General features: G+C 33.5%; 2 protein-coding genes across 3 annotated transcripts; one reads left to right on the forward strand and one right to left on the reverse strand.

The window, feature by feature from the left end:
- Positions 1 to 2,353: 2,353 nt before the first annotated feature.
- On the reverse strand, positions 2,354 to 9,126 carry LOC105168712 (Pyridine nucleotide-disulfide oxidoreductase family protein). 2 transcript variants are annotated; one of them, XM_011088846.3, is made up of 13 exons: positions 8,344 to 9,126; positions 8,077 to 8,181; positions 7,582 to 7,695; positions 7,433 to 7,486; positions 7,189 to 7,305; positions 6,259 to 6,368; positions 6,099 to 6,172; positions 5,631 to 5,692; positions 5,346 to 5,541; positions 4,666 to 4,738; positions 4,196 to 4,263; positions 3,495 to 3,640; positions 2,354 to 3,040 (listed from the first exon to the last, which is right to left on the reverse strand). In XM_011088846.3, the coding sequence occupies exons 1-13, from the start codon at positions 8,458 to 8,460 to the stop codon at positions 2,813 to 2,815; spliced, it is 1,464 nt and encodes a 487-aa protein (XP_011087148.2). In that variant the 5' UTR covers positions 8,461 to 9,126; the 3' UTR covers positions 2,354 to 2,812. The 2 variants fall into 2 exon arrangements, with proteins under 2 accessions (XP_011087148.2, XP_011087149.2); XM_011088847.3 differs by having other exon boundaries at positions 4,666 to 4,729; positions 8,344 to 9,124.
- A 1,789-nt stretch (positions 9,127 to 10,915) lies between these two features.
- LOC105168713 (serine/threonine-protein kinase 52) lies at positions 10,916 to 15,957 on the forward strand. The gene is made up of 6 exons (XM_011088849.3): positions 10,916 to 11,572; positions 13,726 to 13,847; positions 14,192 to 14,388; positions 14,507 to 14,681; positions 15,088 to 15,222; positions 15,565 to 15,957. Exons 1-6 carry the CDS (start codon positions 11,257 to 11,259, stop codon positions 15,769 to 15,771), a joined length of 1,152 nt encoding a protein of 383 aa, XP_011087151.2. The 5' UTR covers positions 10,916 to 11,256; the 3' UTR covers positions 15,772 to 15,957.
- Positions 15,958 to 17,466: the final 1,509 nt, after the last annotated feature.

Below are 17,466 nucleotides of genomic sequence, written 5' to 3' on the forward strand. Positions count from 1 at the left end.
TGGCCGTGCAAAACCTGTCAACACAACAATTGAGACTATGGTCGGGTCGTGCTCTCTTATTCCATTAGCTTTGACCTTAAATGTATTGATTATCAAAATCACAACAATTTGTAATGATTAGGAAACAAAAGCGTAATGTAGTCTCCAAGAACATTTCATAAAATTTCAGCCCGTCACACTATATAACTTGTAATAACAAAGTCCCTCAACAAATATCAAATAATAATATAGTAAAATTCGGTTGCAGAACCAAAATTTTCAACTCGATTCAATACTTTCTGTCATTCCATCAGACCATGAAACTGTCTGGACGAATCTACTAAAAATTGCACGTCCAGCAAAAGAATGTGAGGTTGTCAGTGTGGACAGAGACAACAGTTTGTTTCCTATTTTTGAATTTGCCGGATAGTGGAGCTGCTACTTTTGGCTTGTGAAGGTGAACACAGGAAAGTCAGAATAAGCAGCCTGTCTCTTTCTTGGCCGATTTTGGAATATTATTTATCATTTGTACTTGACTTTGGAACACAGCAAAATTCTTGTAAGAGTTTACGATAGGAACGTTGGTCCAAACTTTTGGCCGATTTTGGAATATAATCACGCTTTACATATTATGTGGAATTATGGTTGTTAGTGGTGAGACGTTATTCTGTTTATGTGTAACTCTTATTTATTATTAAAAAGAATAACTTTAAGTAAGAGTGCAAATGTCTTGCCCACAAATATATAAATTCAAAATTTTTTCTACAACACCAACATAATATTTACTTATAAAATTTAATATTACAAAATTATCATTTTAAAAGCTAGCAAAAAATAATAGTAAAGGGGAAGAAGACTCAACTTATTGATTTGTTCTGTAAGGATACAATGGTAATTTAATTCAAACTAAATAATTACTTAAGTTGAAGTGCATATTAATAATTGGTAGATCTTATATTAGAGAAGTTACAATATTAATTAAATATAATTATATCTGAGTACCAAGTTTAATTAGAATATTATAATTTGATCCTCTGAATTGTTAACTTATAATTCTTTTTAACTTAATTACCATTAAAAATGACGATTTACAAAAATCACAATAGACATGAATGAGGGAACATTTTAAAATAAAACAGATAATATTTGATTATAGGAAAGAATCACTGAAAATATGGTATTAAAAATTGCAAATAAAGGCAAAACATAAATTTTTATGCAAGAATATTTCAAATTTACAAGTTAATGAAGAATGTAAATAATATTTTGACAAAATTAGCATAATAAAGGATCCTTCCGATACGCATACTGATACTGTGGATGTCTAATTAGATTATAATGTAATTAACAATAGTTAATAGATAATTAGTTTAAAATTATTTCACATCAATAACTTAAAAATAAAAGACATAAGGATATGGTAGTAAAAGAAAAAAATATATCATGCCCATAATAAAATAAATGAAATTAAAAACATAGTAAATTGCCAAAATAAAGCTACCAATGAAACATGACCAATTTTACCAAATTAGGATTTGTTATAAATATCAAAAGATAAGGGACTTCGACTAATTACTTTTGCTTTAAAATATTGGATTTTTTTTATATATATTATATCGTACATTCACACTAATTTATTCCAAAATAAGATCATCAAATATAATAATTAATAGACAAATGAGAAATTTTAGTTTTAATGATTAAATTCTTACTTAATAGTATCAAGTAAATTTAGAAGTGAACTACAAATGATAGAAATAAATGGTTTTAAAATTATTAATATCATTTTTTTAAAAATATAATTGTATATACTAATGTTACAAGGATAGAAATATAAATAAAATTATAAACTTAATATTTTTTTATTTAATAAGTGATATACTCAATCTCAATATATATTTCTATACGTGCAATGCACATTATATGTTTTAATTTAATTAAAAAAAGTCACAATGAATTTGGACTGAATCTATGTCCGGTCATTTAAGACTATTGAATCTTATGGGAAAATCCGAGTAGGGAAAACGGGTCGGATAAAAACTCCACAATGATAAATTATGCCCCGCTACCATATTTGAACTTTCGCGAACATTCATTGTCCCTAAACCACAAGTGGAAACACTGATCGTCAGCGAAGCGCCACCGAAATCCGTGTATAGTTCGCGGACGGTCACGAATGAAAAAGCGCACAACTAGTAGATATTTATGACAAATACACGCCTAGCAGAAGGACGATTTGGCACTACTTCTTTATTCTTTTCAACTAAATGAGTTGTACAACTTTGCCGTAACAATTGCCAACCAAGATTCTTGATTCTGGGTGAGTGGTAGAATTTGCGAATATACTACAAAAATATAGCAAAAGACAGCACCGTTTCATGAATACTCTGTCCAAGGTTAAAAACATTCATCTCAGACAAAAGTGATGATATATGTCTATGTTTCAGGTATCCATCTCTTTATTACAGATGTGGTATATGTCAGCATAAAAATGAATCCCAGAGCTAGGAGACTACGTACCATGTATCTGACAACGGACCAGAACATGGTCGAATCCTTGTACAAAAACAACAATTTGAATGTACTCTGTCTCAAGTTCAGCTTTAAGTTTCTCCAAAATGTATGTATATTGATAGGTTGACCGTTGGGGATTCGGACAATCCTTCTCTAGCTGCAACGATTTTCAGAAAGCATTCTTGCATTCATTTGTAGGAAATATTTCGGACGAAAATTGTTCTTCTTCGTCCGGAGCTGATGGAGAAAGATTGCACACCTATCAGTTGAAACCAAATGGGCAGGGAATTGAACATATAATTTTGTGAACAAAACTGCCTCATTCACTCGCAACTTTGAGTAGCTCTTCCCAAGTGGTCAGCTTTTCTCTTGGTCTATTTTTCAAGTTTCCGCGCCTTTTCTCTTCAGTGTCAATTTTTTCCCAGGCATCAAAGGTTACAACTCTGGTATTCCTACTGTCTAACAACTGCAAGAGGCTGTCTCTCCCAGGCTTGGGTGAGTTGGACGTTAATATTCCCTTGTCAACATCGTCTGAGATGCATGCAAGCTGCAATACGCTTATGTTGATCAAGAAACATAAGTATGAAAGAATATAATATGACATAATTGTAAAATCATCCCTGAACGTGTATCGACCGTTATCCCCTATGTTGTACAAGCTATTGTGAGTAAGCTAAACGACTAATCACAAAATTCCATATTTGATCAAGCAATTGATCAGTAAAAGCTCATTTAGACTTTGTTTAGTTAAACATAACAAACTGGCTTCAGAATATTTAGATTCAAGACTAGACCTAGTAACAACTAATACGTAACAAGATCAGATTACTCAATCTTGACTCATATTCGACTCAATTTCACTGTACCAAGCTCAGATACAATTTTTTAGGCTCAATAAAAATTCAAACAAGTTTGAAAACTTAGGTATTTAGCTCGTTCAGTTTATCTTTACCCCTAATTGTCATTATAATAAATAGATCTTTTATAGTAAGCAGACTCACAGTTTCTTCAGCACAATAAAGGTTTGTGCCAATAATTCCGGTTGGTCCTCTCTTCAACCATCCACACACATATAAGCCCGTGTCGTATTGCATATGATCTTTTGAAGCATCAGCCAACACACGGCCTCCAACATTTGGAACAATTCCTAGAAAAGAAACCCAATTAAGGCAGTAGATAGCAAGATGACACTTCATTAGTAACTATAATCCCAAAACTCAGACGCAACAAGTAGGAGAGAAAGGCCGGCAAGACAATTCATTGAGTAGTTGTTAGGCAACTTTATAGAGCGCCTTAGACTATGGGAGTGTTTGCAAATGCTTTAAAGAAGGACTTCTCAACTTTTGGCTTCAGAAAAGCTATTTTTGAGTATCTTCTAGAACAGCTTTGGTTTTTTGTAAATAAACTCAACATGGTTTATTATACTTTATCGTCCTTATAACAATAATTTTTAGCATATGGGTCTAAAACCGTCTTTTTGCAATTAAGCTCTTTCCAAAAATCATTTTTCCCAAATTCTACTTCTCATACTCTTTCGTAAAGACCCTCAACTTTTGATTGTGCTACAACTTCCAATACCCTCATGCAGCGCTCCCTATATACTGCTTTGACCAGGCTATCTGAACGGGGATAAAGGAAAAATGTAACAGCAATCAGAAAACAATGAAAATTTCAACCCCAATTTTGCAGATCTTTGACATACCTTTATCGCTATCAAAGGGTAAACCATCAATAGCTATTGATTTGTAACCAATACTCTTCAGTGATAACCTGCAAACAAGTCGATGTATCAATATTCGAATCGCTTGAAAGCTTACTCTATTATTACAAAATAAGAAAGGCCCAGTGATCAAGTTCCAAACTGACAGTAAAGAATTCGACTTCCCATCTGTAAACTTAGCGTCCCCGTTCATTTTGTTTCTTTCTTTTCTGAGTAATTAGATTGCAGATAGCAATTTCAAGACCAAATTAACGCTAATCTTGCAAGCAGAATACAAAAGGATTTGTGAACTTTTAAGGTTTTCACTTGATTCAGACACTCATCATTCCCCTAAATGATATAACTTGAAGATGCAGACTGAAAGTAAAACCTTAAACCTTAGGAGAAATAAACATGCAGTAAGACTTCAGGACATTTCCATGCATATTTCATGCTGAGTTCGAAACACTTGCCCGCATGATATTTCCGCATAAACTCCTGTGCCAACTGCAACTTGCTTTACTAATTCATCATCTCCTACAAAAGCTGGTAAAATTTAGACAAGATACAACATTTAAATGTGAACTCCGGACTTCACTATCGAAGAAAGTGGTGGCGTTCTGCTTAAGTCTAGTTGAAAACATGGAATTTTCAGATCATATACATATGACCATATGTTGAAAAATAAATGAGCACTTCTGGTTATGAATGCTAAATCTGTAAAAGGAATACAGTACCGTAATTAAACACGTGAAAATTCAGCATTCTACAAAACTTCCTAACTAACATCAAAGCACACTTCCCAAATTGTGACAGAAAAATTCTGTTTCGCACAAATAGATGGATGACAAAAAGCTTCTAAAGGACTACATTATGGAAGTATGTTGCCATCCATTTTCCATAATCGAAGCCTATAAAGTGGACATAAGAATTGACGAGTCTACTCAAGTATTTGCTTTTTTCCCCTATTCCAAGGATAAATTATGCTATGAAAACTTTTGCAAATTTGAGCGATCCAATTTATCTATGATTTGCACGGCTTAATGTCATATATTGAATAAAGCAGGGCATATGGACTGCACACCAACAAAGAAAAAAGAATAAGGATACTATGCAACACCTTCACGTGCAGATGTATACGGAGCACAGTTACCTTTAAGTATAGTCTTCTCAAGCTGAACACCACCAAGATGACCACTTCTATCATTTGATTCTAAAAACTTGTCTGGTTTATGGAAGAAGACAAAATGGAGTTCACGTTCACCAGGATAAGGAGCATGCGCTGGTGTGACTGCCTTGGAGAGCAATTCGTACACCCGCTTCCTTATCCTGTTATTCTTCATTTCTATCTTTGCCCACATGTAAAAGAACAATGAATCAGTGCAATGGTTAATCAGATAACCTACATGGGACCATGTTATGTCACGAGAACATATACCTCATCAGCTGGTGTTGTAACTAGATCAGCTGGTTGGATATGAATATGCAAATCCTTAATTCCTGCAAGACCGCAGGCCTCTTTTCAATTAAGGATTGTGAAGTAAAATCTCAGGTTAATATGTGAAATGACCAATACTGACGTCATGTTTGACCTATTACAGCAGACAAACACCCATGCAATCGAGAAAATTTTGAAGGTTGGCTGATCACATGGTAGAATCATTTTGTTCCAGGTATTGAAGTGCACATGAAATCAATCTTTAGAACGTAATGCCACATCTGACCTAAGATATCACCAAAGACCCATATAATAGGTTTCTCAGTCAATTGCAGGAATGGAGTAAAGTTCCACTCAGCTGATACTCAAATAAGATAGAATAAATAATCAGTTTTACATCCCGAACACGAGGGCACCGGACACATTAAAAGCTAAAACAGTACAAGATTGAAAAGGCAGAACCATTACCAAGAACTTCTCGTAGTTCTTTTGCAGTACAGGCAGCTTGTACTGGTCCACGTCTTCCAACCAAATAAACTTTCCTACAATTACCATTGCAAACTCTAAGTACAAATTTGAAGAAAATGCTGGACTTCGTTATCAATATATAATACTGATGATGACAAACCTTATAGAACTCTCTTCTAAAGCAGCCAACGCATGGGAGGCAATATCTGTTCTTGCCAATTCTGCTGTTGGACGTAGAAGAATTCGAGCAACATCAAGAGCGACATTACCCTAAAAGCAAGTTACGTGTGTTGTCAGGGCAATTAAAAGTACCCTAAGATGGTTGAAGTATTTGAACATGGGAAATGCAAACTTCTATCTAGACAACAAGAAACCCTCCTTTAATACTTATCACTTAACTAAGACGTAGTTTCCATAGGTATGTGCTTCTGGTGACTAAAGTGTCAAATGGAGCCTACTTGCACCAGCTCAAAGGAAGTTTTATTTCTACACTTAGGAGTTAGATATCACTACTACTATCAGATGAGTTAATATGTATCCTGTGTTCTTGCCAAGTGAAGAAACTGTAGTTTTCAAAGGCAATACCAGAGCTAACTCAAACCATAATATTTCATAATAAAGGACGAAACAATACTGTTAATGTAGAAAATATAAAGATAGAGCGCATATGGTTTGCATAGATGATATCAAATAGCCTTCAAGAGCATAAAAGCAAGGGCATTAATGTTATCTGATCCGACGAAATTATCCATGATAACACTGTTGTTTTGCCTTTCTGCCGCTCAGAATTTTTAAAGAGGGCCTAGGAACTCAGCGGGTCAAGCAAATAAATTTCTGCTGGTTAAATAACAAATTATTTGATACCTAATAATCGTAACAAAATCAGACAAATGCTTTATGCAACTATCTGCTAATATAATCAATCAAAGGCAATGCCATCACTCGAGTCCATCCTCAATCATAATATCCAAGTATCTCCTATTTAACCAGTTTCTGCTAGCCCACCACAAGTAAGGCTTCACGCTCAAACCATGACACTTGGCCCAATATATATATAAGCATGTACAACACACCGATAAATCAAAAATACCTGACCAAAAATAACAGCAGTATCAGTGCTTTTCAAGTCTGGATCAAGATTTCTGCAGTCTGGATGCCCATTATACCACCAAACAAACTCTCTAGCGGCGTATATACCAGCCAACTCCTGCATTATATAACAAGCAAAAGAAAGCTGATATAGATTTTAATAACAGAAATTACTAGCAGAAGGAACACAACACCTTAATCCACAGGATAAACATGGAAATGCCTGCTAACATGATCATACAAACCTCCCCAGGAATACCAAGACATCTGTCGCTTTCAGCGCCATATGCCAACACCACCTGCCACAGAATCCATCCTCATTGTCACATCTGTGAGAGGCTAGAAATAAACAACATGATAGCTATAAGCATCCTTCACAGAGCAAGTACGCTACCGCATTATACATCTCACGTAGCTCAGGCAAAGTTACGGAGGATCCAAGACACACATTCCCAAAGAATGAACAACGTTCATTTTGTGCAACCCGAGAGAACTGATTGGTCACTATCTGCGGCAATTTTTCTGAATTAAGCCCATAAGAGAATAATAAGCAAGATAAAAGGCATAAAAAGAGTTTATTTAAAAGAACGAAAGCATAATAAACCCTTTTCCTTCTTCCATTGGAACTTCAAGTGGATTACACCAAATGACTAACATCTCTATTACCAGCAATCCTCATCAGTAAAGGTAAAACTGCATTTACTGAAAGACTTAATTCTGAATATTCCACTTAAAATCAATTCCACAACAACACATCCAGTTATATTGCTTTCCTAGATACTAAACTCCAAATGCATTTAAAATTACTTCAAAACGTCATAATCCAACACCACATTGGCAGTAACCTCATTTCTTGCAAACACTGGGTTAAAATAGATAACAGTGGTACCTTTGTTTCAGGATGATCAGGTGCAACACCAGACCGCACCAATCCAAATGGCGTCGGCAATCGATCAATAACATCAACTTCCACTTTTTCATGTGCCTTCAGTATCTACCGAAAATTCAAGAATTCAACTAAAAGACCAAAACTTTACAGAAGAATTCAGCACAAGATTCAGAAATTATCTAAACTACATGGATATAAATCAAGGGTCTGATTGAAAACAAAAGAATTCAAAATCATATCAATAGACTCCAAACAAATTCTGCATACCTTCTCAGCAGTGTAAAATCCCCCCGGCCCACTACCAACTACACAAATGCGCAAAGGAGCTGAAGGGTGTGCCGTAAAGCGTCTCGAAATCCATCTGAACTTTCCGAAACTCGCCATTTTTCATAGATTAAAATGGGTTACAAGCTTAAAGTTAGTATTTTTGCCGAGGAGGGTTCCTCAACCTCAAGTAGCTGATTAGTAATTTCAAGAAAAACACCAAAAAAGTGTTTATAACGTTTGGGCTGTGAAAGCCCAGTATACCACATAATACATAGTAAGATTTTAGCCCATATATTACCTTTTCTTAATTTAAAAAGAAAATTGCTTATTCGCCAACCTTATTGAAACACAATCACCTAATATTATCAGTCACTTCATCAGGTCCAGGCCTGACTTCTCGGTACATAAACCCTTGTAGGAACACAATCACCTCACTGAAACTAATTGCCTCGAGAGCCATGCTAATTGCTGTAATTGGTCAATGATTAATTATCCAACTCATGGTCCTCGTTGAAGCACAATCACCTCAAGGGATTGTCACTTTATTTGATAGAGAACTATTTGCCCAATCATAATCATTGTAGGAGTACAATCATCTCATGTCCAACACCACCATGATTCTTCATTCTAGCTATTATGCAAAAAAAAGTTACATAAGCTTCGCCTTCTACTAACAACTAAAGGTGGTCTAGTAGTAAGCAATCCTGCAAAAAGCCTTTGCAGAGGCACAACCAACTTATAGTAGACTTACAATCCTCCCATACTTTGATAAGGACTACTGGCTAGTTGAGATAGGAATGGAAGAAAAAATAGAATGTAAGAGTTAAGGAGAGAGAGAGAGAGAGAAATAAAAAGTTGGTGAAATAATTTACATATAATAAGACAGAAACATAACACCTATCAAAATAAATATTTTTTTTATGTTTTAAAATATATTATAAATAAAAATAAAATATATAAATAAATACATTACATTTAAAAAAAATAAAGAAAGAAAGAAAAGAAAACTAAATCATTAATTAATGTAAAATATAAAAAATTGAATAAAATAATTATCTTGTCAATTGAAAAGCATTTTTAGATTTACAAAATATTTATGCGGTAGTGTCATCAACTAACGTTTATGACAGTGTCGAGAATTTTTCTTTTTTATTTTAATATAAATGCTCTTGATTTAACGAATCAAATAATTAATAATTAACGATTTTAATTAACGGGTTTATTTCTCTAACGTATAAGATGAAAATTATAATAAAAATTGAGTTTAAACGTGGACAGTAACATGACTAATAACTCCACGCATTTTGCTTGACTATAATAAATATGTTGCAATATTTCATTGTCAGATTTGATGACATCAATGTTTTTAATGAATAGACATAAACATTTCATAGGTCATGGATGTATAGGCATCTTGTCATAATTTAGGAGTGCAAATTGTATTTAACTCTTATTATTTTTATTTAAAAGATTTGCTCGTTTTTTTAAGATAAAATTTAATTTTATAAAATAATGTAAATTCATTTTATATTGATAATGTAAATTAATTATCAATAAGCAAGGCCATAAATGTATACTGATGTTTTCAATCCCTAGTCCCAATGATAGAGAGAGTATGAAAGTCAACTTTATTATAATTTTGCTCATTTCATTTTCTATTATATTTTACGTTGCATCGTTTTATTTTATTTTATATACATAATGTATATAAAAATAAAAATTGTCAACTTTTATTAAAAAAAATTATATATAATATGATTATAATAGAAAATCTATATAAAGAATTTTGGGATGGTATTTGGGATGTCGTAATAATAATTGAAAAAAAATTAATTTAAATTGAGTTTAATAGGACTTTAATTAATTATATAATAAATGCAATGTATTTGCGATGTGATTAGTGTATAGTTTAGGGGATTGACCAGATAAGTTGTATTAGAGCATATATTATATTTATTCTGTGATTAATTTAATTCAATTAAATTTGATTTAGTTCGATTAAATTTAATTTTATTAGATTAAATTTGATTCGGTAAATTACAACAATCTCCCCTGAGGTTTGACATAATTATGAATATCTCTTTCTGTTTGAAAAATTATAAATGCCCCTTGATGTTTGACGAAATTATATAATTATTGGATAGATGTATGAAATTATCAACTATGCACTTACTGTATCTTTTTTTTTTAAAAAAATAAAAAATTATAAAAAAATTAGATGGGATAGATGAAAAAATTTAAAATTTATAAAAAATTTATGCACTTAGTTAATAAAAAAAATTAAAAAATTTAAAAAATAAATAAAATTATAATTTTTAGTTCACAATGACATTTTGGTCATCTCACAAAAAAAAAAAGAATGAAAATGTAACGAAAACTAGCGAAATAGACTAATTATTAAACAATTGAAAAAATTAAAAAGATATTGATAATTTTTTAAATAATAAAAATATATTTATAATTATATGAAGTTTCATGATATTGTTGTAATTTATCCAATTTAGATTTGGAATTCTTTTATGAATTGCAGGACTTTGACTGAGAAATAAAGTAGAGGAGCAGAGTGTTTGTGGCTGTGGGAAACGCGCACACGTTGTGTTCAGGCAATTCCATGTGCCCACATGCTTCCGCCTCTCTCATTACCACTGCTTCCGCACACACTACACACACTGGTATTTACCTTCGTATCATCGTATGTACACACACACACACACAGAGCCTCCCCCTCTTAATTATTTCTTCTCTTCTCGTTTGCAAATTTTCCACTAATTCCTTATGGCGCTAAGTCAAAACCAAGACAATCCCAGGAATATCCTACTCCTCTATAGCCCACCTATACATACATATACGTATGTTCATGTAACACCATTCAAGTAAAGCTACAAGAAAAATACACGCACAACGCACGCACAGATGGAAAAGAGCAGTGATGGGTTCGTGAGAGCAGATCAGATCGATTTGAAAAGTTTGGATGAGCAGCTGGAGAGGCACTTGAACAGGGTATTGACTATGGAGAAGAACAAGAAGAAGAATCAAGAAGATTACTCCAACTCCGCTGCGGCGGCGGCGGCGATCCCCATCTTCGCCGCCCCTGCGGCAACCACCACCGCCAGGAGGCAGAGGCACGAGTGGGAGATTGACCCCTCTAAACTGATCATTAAAGGTGTGATCGCCCGTGGCACCTTTGGGACCGTCCACCGCGGCGTTTATGACGGCCAGGATGTCGCTGGTCAGTCGCCGCCTTCGTCTCCCTTGTACCCTTTGTTCCATTTTCCTTGATTGGTTTTTAACTTGTTTAAAGTTTACAACTTTTTCTTATCCTTCTTTTACAACTCTTTTTGTCATTTTCTGTTCATCATTCAATGCAAATCTGTGATTCCAAATAGTTCATTTTTGGGCCTGCCATTGTTTTCTATTCTTGGTGAAACTGTGACTCCAGTTAAATATTACCACAAGATTCATGTTTGCTTAATAATGTAACTAGGCAGTATGCTCTGATTGAATTTATTCTCCATAACGTTTGATTGATTAATGTGGTGAATGATAAATTGTATAACCTGAAGCAGATAAGGAAATATAAGTGTGAGTGTGTTTAAGGGTCATCACATATTAGTAGGCCTTTCTTGATATGTCAGCTTTTAATGCTTCATGCTTGTTTGTTGGGGTAGTGGCAAAACGCACCCTTTATGGTTCTCTTTGATCCCCTTTTCCTTCATTTATTTACTTTTTTGGGATTGAGAAAGATGAATGCATTCTTGTGAAGTCCGTGACTGGTGGCACGGGTTTGGATTGGATTTCAAGGGGACTGCAATAACGTAAGGCTGGTATTGTGTCTTTCTTGTGTTCAACCAGTTCTCTTAACTGGTGTGTCTTAACAAATTTAACTGAGATGCAGTTGTTTAGCCATGAGACAGTAGAGTCTCCTTATTTAATTAGGATTTTTAAGCTTAACCTAGGAAAGAGTTCTTGCTTTCTGATTACATATATTTTTCTGTAGGTCAAATTGGTGATAACTTCAATAGAAGTTATTATGACTTTAAGAAGTTGGGCCTACTCCCAGTGGGAAAGATTAAGGTCACTTGGTTGTGAGGTCCCAAGTTGAAGCCTTTGAGGATTTATGGGCTTTAGTGCGTCTTTTCGGGTTTATTCTTTTTCCTGCATGGTACTCTAGTCATACTTATGGTGTTGATTCAATGAATAATCATTGATTTGCTTGACGAGAGAAAATGAAATAACCTGCATTTGGCAAGGTGAAGATTAGGACTCAGTGGAGTTATGTGTAGATGAGAAAGTTTGCTTGACATTGTACCAAAAGAAGAGTGACTTTAGTGAGACATTGTCAATAGTTGAGGTCAAACACTACAAGTTTCAAGGTTTAGCACCCACAAAAGTGTGGTTTTCTTCTTTCCACTGTGCAGGCTTTATTATTAGGAGATTCTATCCAAATCATTCTCTAAGCAGCCTCTGTTTAGATATTATTCCCTGTTAATGGCTTAATATTTGACTGTTGTACTTTTAAACAAAAATCATGGAAAAAACTGAATGAAGAGAATGATTTGATCCTTTTGTATCGACATGCTTAGAAACAATGAGAAAAGACCAATTCAAAATTCAATCAAAGATCAATACCAAAGTTCTGATCCATACCTTCCAAGCACACGCTGATCATCAATATCTCATCATGTAAGGTTAAACGAAGGTGTTGTTAGGGCCCATACGGGTTCCTTGTTATGAATGCATAATGTTTGCAATTGATGAGAGGGATAACTCTTTTTCTTTCACCCCTTTTCCTAGAGTAAAATGATATGAGCAGGCAAGCCATGTAAATAGTAGAAGAATTAATGGAACTAGATTTACTCGGTGGATGGAAATCACAGAAAGCAGTCGATTGAAAATGAGAAATAATACAACCTTAAAGTAATTTCCCCTAATCTAGTGAATCCTGATCCAAGACCTTAAATCTCATGGAACTTTAACCTTTGCCATCTGAATGAGAATAGACATCAATGTGCTGATAAGGTTCTTGGCACTTGGGAGTTGGTTTAGTATCCCGATAATTCAGAAATAGATAAAGTGTGTACAACCAACTGATGACTTCGTAAAAAGAAGCATGATACTTCAATTGTCAATATTTTTCTTTTTTTATTCGTCTTTGAAGAGAAATTGTCAATATTTTCAGATATATGCTTTTAAGTGAAATACATATCTTTGGTTTTGTTTGCGCTCAAATGTTGTACATGTGAAGGAATTTACAATTCTTTTCACAATCAGGATTTGTAGGTTCATTTTACTGAGTAAGGTATTGCTTTTGCAGCTGTTAGTTGTTTGCGCTATATTAGTATTTTGTCTATTTTAACATTTGGTAGCTACCTTTAATCTCAGTTAAGCTGCTGGACTGGGGAGAAGAAGGCCACAGGACAGAGGCTGAAATAGCATCTCTAAGGACAGCATTTACCCAAGAAGTTGTTGTGTGGCATAAGCTTGATCATCCTAATGTAACAAAGGTTGATATCTATTTTGACACCTTTGAGCTTAGTGGAGAATAAGCTACACAATGTTTGACTAAAAATGCTTTAAGTAGTGTTATAATTCCCTATGCATGTCTTGCGGCTTAGGTGGCACTTGGTACAGATAATGTGAAGATTACGGAATACACTGAGAGTAATAATTCAAAGAAGTTCATTTACTTAACTCATTACATAAAGAAAGTAGTATGCCTTTAATGGTATCAGAATCTGTTCGGTAATTTTATTTGTATGGTCAGAAGATCAAATTCATGTACATGATAAGATACTTCGAATAGAGTCTTCCTAGTGTCATTCTAACATCTGTCTAAACCGTTTTGCAGTTTATAGGAGCAACAATGGGTTCTCCTGAACTTAACATTCAAACCGAAAATGGCCACATTGGCATGCCTAGTAATATATGTTGTGTAGTTGTGGAGTATCTTCCAGGAGGTGCCTTGAAATCTTACCTCATAAAGAACAGGAGAAAGAAGCTAGCATTTAAAGTAGTGGTGCAGATGGCACTTGATCTTGCTAGAGGGTACTTTGCATCTACAGTTGCAGTTTTTCACCTAGTTATTATTTTTTTCTCTATATTTATCAATCTCAGAAGTCACTCATAACAGGTGTTTCCACCTGCACTAATTTCTGCTGTGCAGGTTGAGCTACCTTCATTCTCAGAAGATTGTTCACAGAGACGTTAAGACAGAAAATATGCTTTTAGACAAATCACGTACAGTCAAAATAGCTGATTTTGGTGTCGCTCGTGTCGAAGCCTCAAATCCTAATGATATGACAGGAGAGACCGGGACTCTTGGTTACATGGCTCCCGAGGTATGTTCCTTATTTTGAGCAAGATGCTCATAGTTACTCATAAATAATTTTGGTTTCTTGGCCAATGGCTTCTGTTTTTTAAAAAAAAATTATTTCTGACATTCATTTATTTAAGGGAATCACATATTAGCATGCCCGAATATTTTTGTTACTCAGTTAATGGCTGATCACCTGTCTGAGTACAACGAATGTTTAGGATTTGTTTGGCCACTTTCTTTCTGCTTTAGTCTCTTTTAAGCTTAAAACCTAGAAATGCCTTCTATCCTTTAACCCACAAGAAGACAGATCCTTTCTTGATGTTAGAACTAACAAGATCACACGGTGAGAAGTTGAATAAGAAAACATCAATGAGAAATTAAGTGTTGTCGTGATAATGTCAGTTGCATGTATGAACAACAATCTGCAGGTTCTCAATGGCAACCCTTATAATAGGAAATGCGACGTGTACAGTTTTGGCATCTGTTTATGGGAGATATATTGTTGTGACATGCCGTATCCTGATCTAAGTTTCTCCGAGGTGACTTCAGCAGTTGTTCGCCAGGTAAAATCTCCTTTCTAAAATGTTAATGACACGGCCCTTTTAATGTGTGCATAAGTCAGAGTCAAACACTTCATGAAACTAACTTTTTTCAACTTTTATTGAGCTTCAGAAAAGCCCTTGTGCTTGGTTTGGTTGTTAACCGAATACTTGAACTTAGCTTTACTGGTGTGGAACACAAGTCGAGCTGGAGTAGTTTGACCTTTTTCCATATGTTTTATCATCTTTTTGTCTAATTTGTTATATTTAAAGAATGGAGCTAATTCATCAACGAGTTTTCTTCCTTGTGTCCTACTTGGGCTGTTTCTTTGCTGGTTTATCCCTCATACAACATTTTGTCCGCAGAACTTGAGGCCGGAAATACCTAGATGTTGCCCGAGCTCCCTTGCTAATGTGATGAAACGATGCTGGGACGCCAACCCTGACAAGAGACCGGAAATGGACGAGGTAGTCACCCTGTTAGAGGCTATTGACACTTCAAAGGGTGGAGGAATGATTCCCGTCGATCAGCAGCAAGGTTGTCTATGTTTCCGGACATATCGCGGCCCATGAAATATTACACAGATGTTAGGAAGTACTAGATTTCTTGTATAACATAGCAGGTCCCAAATCAAGCAACAGAGCAAACTGGAATTCCTGAACCAAGAATGTGTAGTGAAATATACAGGCTGAGAAGGTGTCTGGCTGCATTCTTCTGGTGGTCTAAAGCTTTCGAAATATCATTGTTAATTCATTTAATTATCTTTTCCTTTTTTCCGGAATTTCAATATATGTGTTTATATATCACAAGAAATTAGTCTAAGGATCAGAATTTTGTAAAAAAAAGTGAAAAGCAGATGAAAATTAATTTAGGTAGTGTTTGGGGAACAAATTCTTTGAAAACAAATTTAATCGACTGAAAATCATTTTATTCTTATATGTTGAGAAAGATACTATTCTTGTTTAATATTTGCATTTGTCTTTTACTAATACAATTATTTTTTTAAAACATAAAAAAATATTTTAATTAATATATTTCATATTTAATTCTTTTTATAAAATATTCATTATTTAAATTATTAGGTATTACTAATTAGAAAAACTTATTGTTTAATCAAATAACACTTTGAATTTTCAAATTTTTGAATATTGTTTAATTATGTTAACAATTTCTATTAGTTGTATCCACACATACATGGGTCGAAATAGAAAAAGAAAATAATAATACAAAATATCAATTTAAAAAAATAAAAATATTAACTTATTGCTTATCTAGATTTTCTTCATAAGACTATCCTTTTTTTTTTTTGTTAGAAATTTTTTATTAAACTCATTCTCTAGATTCCAATCTGAAATTAAAGCTCTTCAATGTTTGTCAGATATGAAGGAATTAGGCATATTCATCACCACATCTGTTTTTCACCAATTTGAAAGCGAGTATTTATATTTATATATACTCTAATTATACTCATTTTTGTATCTATATTCATACTATATTATGCTACATAAGCTATTAATTACATATCCATACATAATGTTTGTAATACATTGTATACAATATTCGATATTTCAGTTAATTTAAAATTTTCATAAGTTTTTAAATTTTATGTTATAGATTTTAGATGGTATATTTATTTGTTACTGAATTCATGTTTAACTTCTTTTTCAGAACTTTTCTTATGAAGACGATTATTATTTTTAATTTATATGTATGAATAAAACTTTTTTTTTATCTATATCTCTTCATATATTTTCTTCTAATTATTGTAAATTTATTAACATTGAGCATTATAATTTAAAAATAAAATTTATATTTTGTTTCTAATATTTCTTTATTTAATTTTTCCAAAATTTAATTTTTTAATAAAATATAATTTTAACCATAATTAAATTAAACCCGTACATAGCACGAGGGACACGCTAGTATATATATATATATAGCAGGAAGGCCAACTCTTTCCCCTCAAAATACTACATTGGTTAATTACTATAACTAATTAGTAACTAAATCATTAATTAACTTTGAATTGTTAATTATTTGATTTGAATTAGCCAAAATTTGGGAGTAGATGGCTGGCTCTTAAGCCGAATCACTCACACACACCATATACTTTTCAAACTAAGCAACACCAACACTCCTTTGCTTAATTAACCTTCTTTTTGCTTGAATAAATCATGAGAATTCATGGTAAGTAACACACACAGCCACAAATATATATATATATATATATATATTTTTAAAAAAAGGTAAATCAACCATGCACCCTC

Source organism: Sesamum indicum, linkage group LG8 (genome assembly GCF_026168435.1).
Source record: "Sesamum indicum cultivar Baizhima isolate 11 linkage group LG8, ASM2616843v1, whole genome shotgun sequence".
NCBI lineage: Eukaryota > Viridiplantae > Streptophyta > Magnoliopsida > Lamiales > Pedaliaceae > Sesamum > Sesamum indicum.

Excerpts from the sequence above, each read along its gene's own strand:
- LOC105168712 (XM_011088846.3), bottom strand. The coding sequence starts at position 8,460 with ATGGCGAGTTTCGGAAAGTTCAGATGGATTTCGAGACGCTTTACGGCA. Across the intron at positions 7,696-8,076 it reads CTGATCATCCTGAAACAAAG|ATAGTGACCAATCAGTTCTC; the intron begins GTACCACTGTTA and ends AAATTGCCGCAG. Across the intron at positions 3,041-3,494 it reads TTTATTGTGCTGAAGAAACT|CTTGCATGCATCTCAGACGA; the intron begins GTGAGTCTGCTT and ends AGCGTATTGCAG.
- LOC105168713 (XM_011088849.3), top strand. The coding sequence starts at position 11,257 with ATGGAAAAGAGCAGTGATGGGTTCGTGAGAGCAGATCAGATCGATTTG. Across the intron at positions 11,573-13,725 it reads TGACGGCCAGGATGTCGCTG|TTAAGCTGCTGGACTGGGGA; the intron begins GTCAGTCGCCGC and ends CTTTAATCTCAG. Across the intron at positions 13,848-14,191 it reads ATCATCCTAATGTAACAAAG|TTTATAGGAGCAACAATGGG; the intron begins GTTGATATCTAT and ends ACCGTTTTGCAG.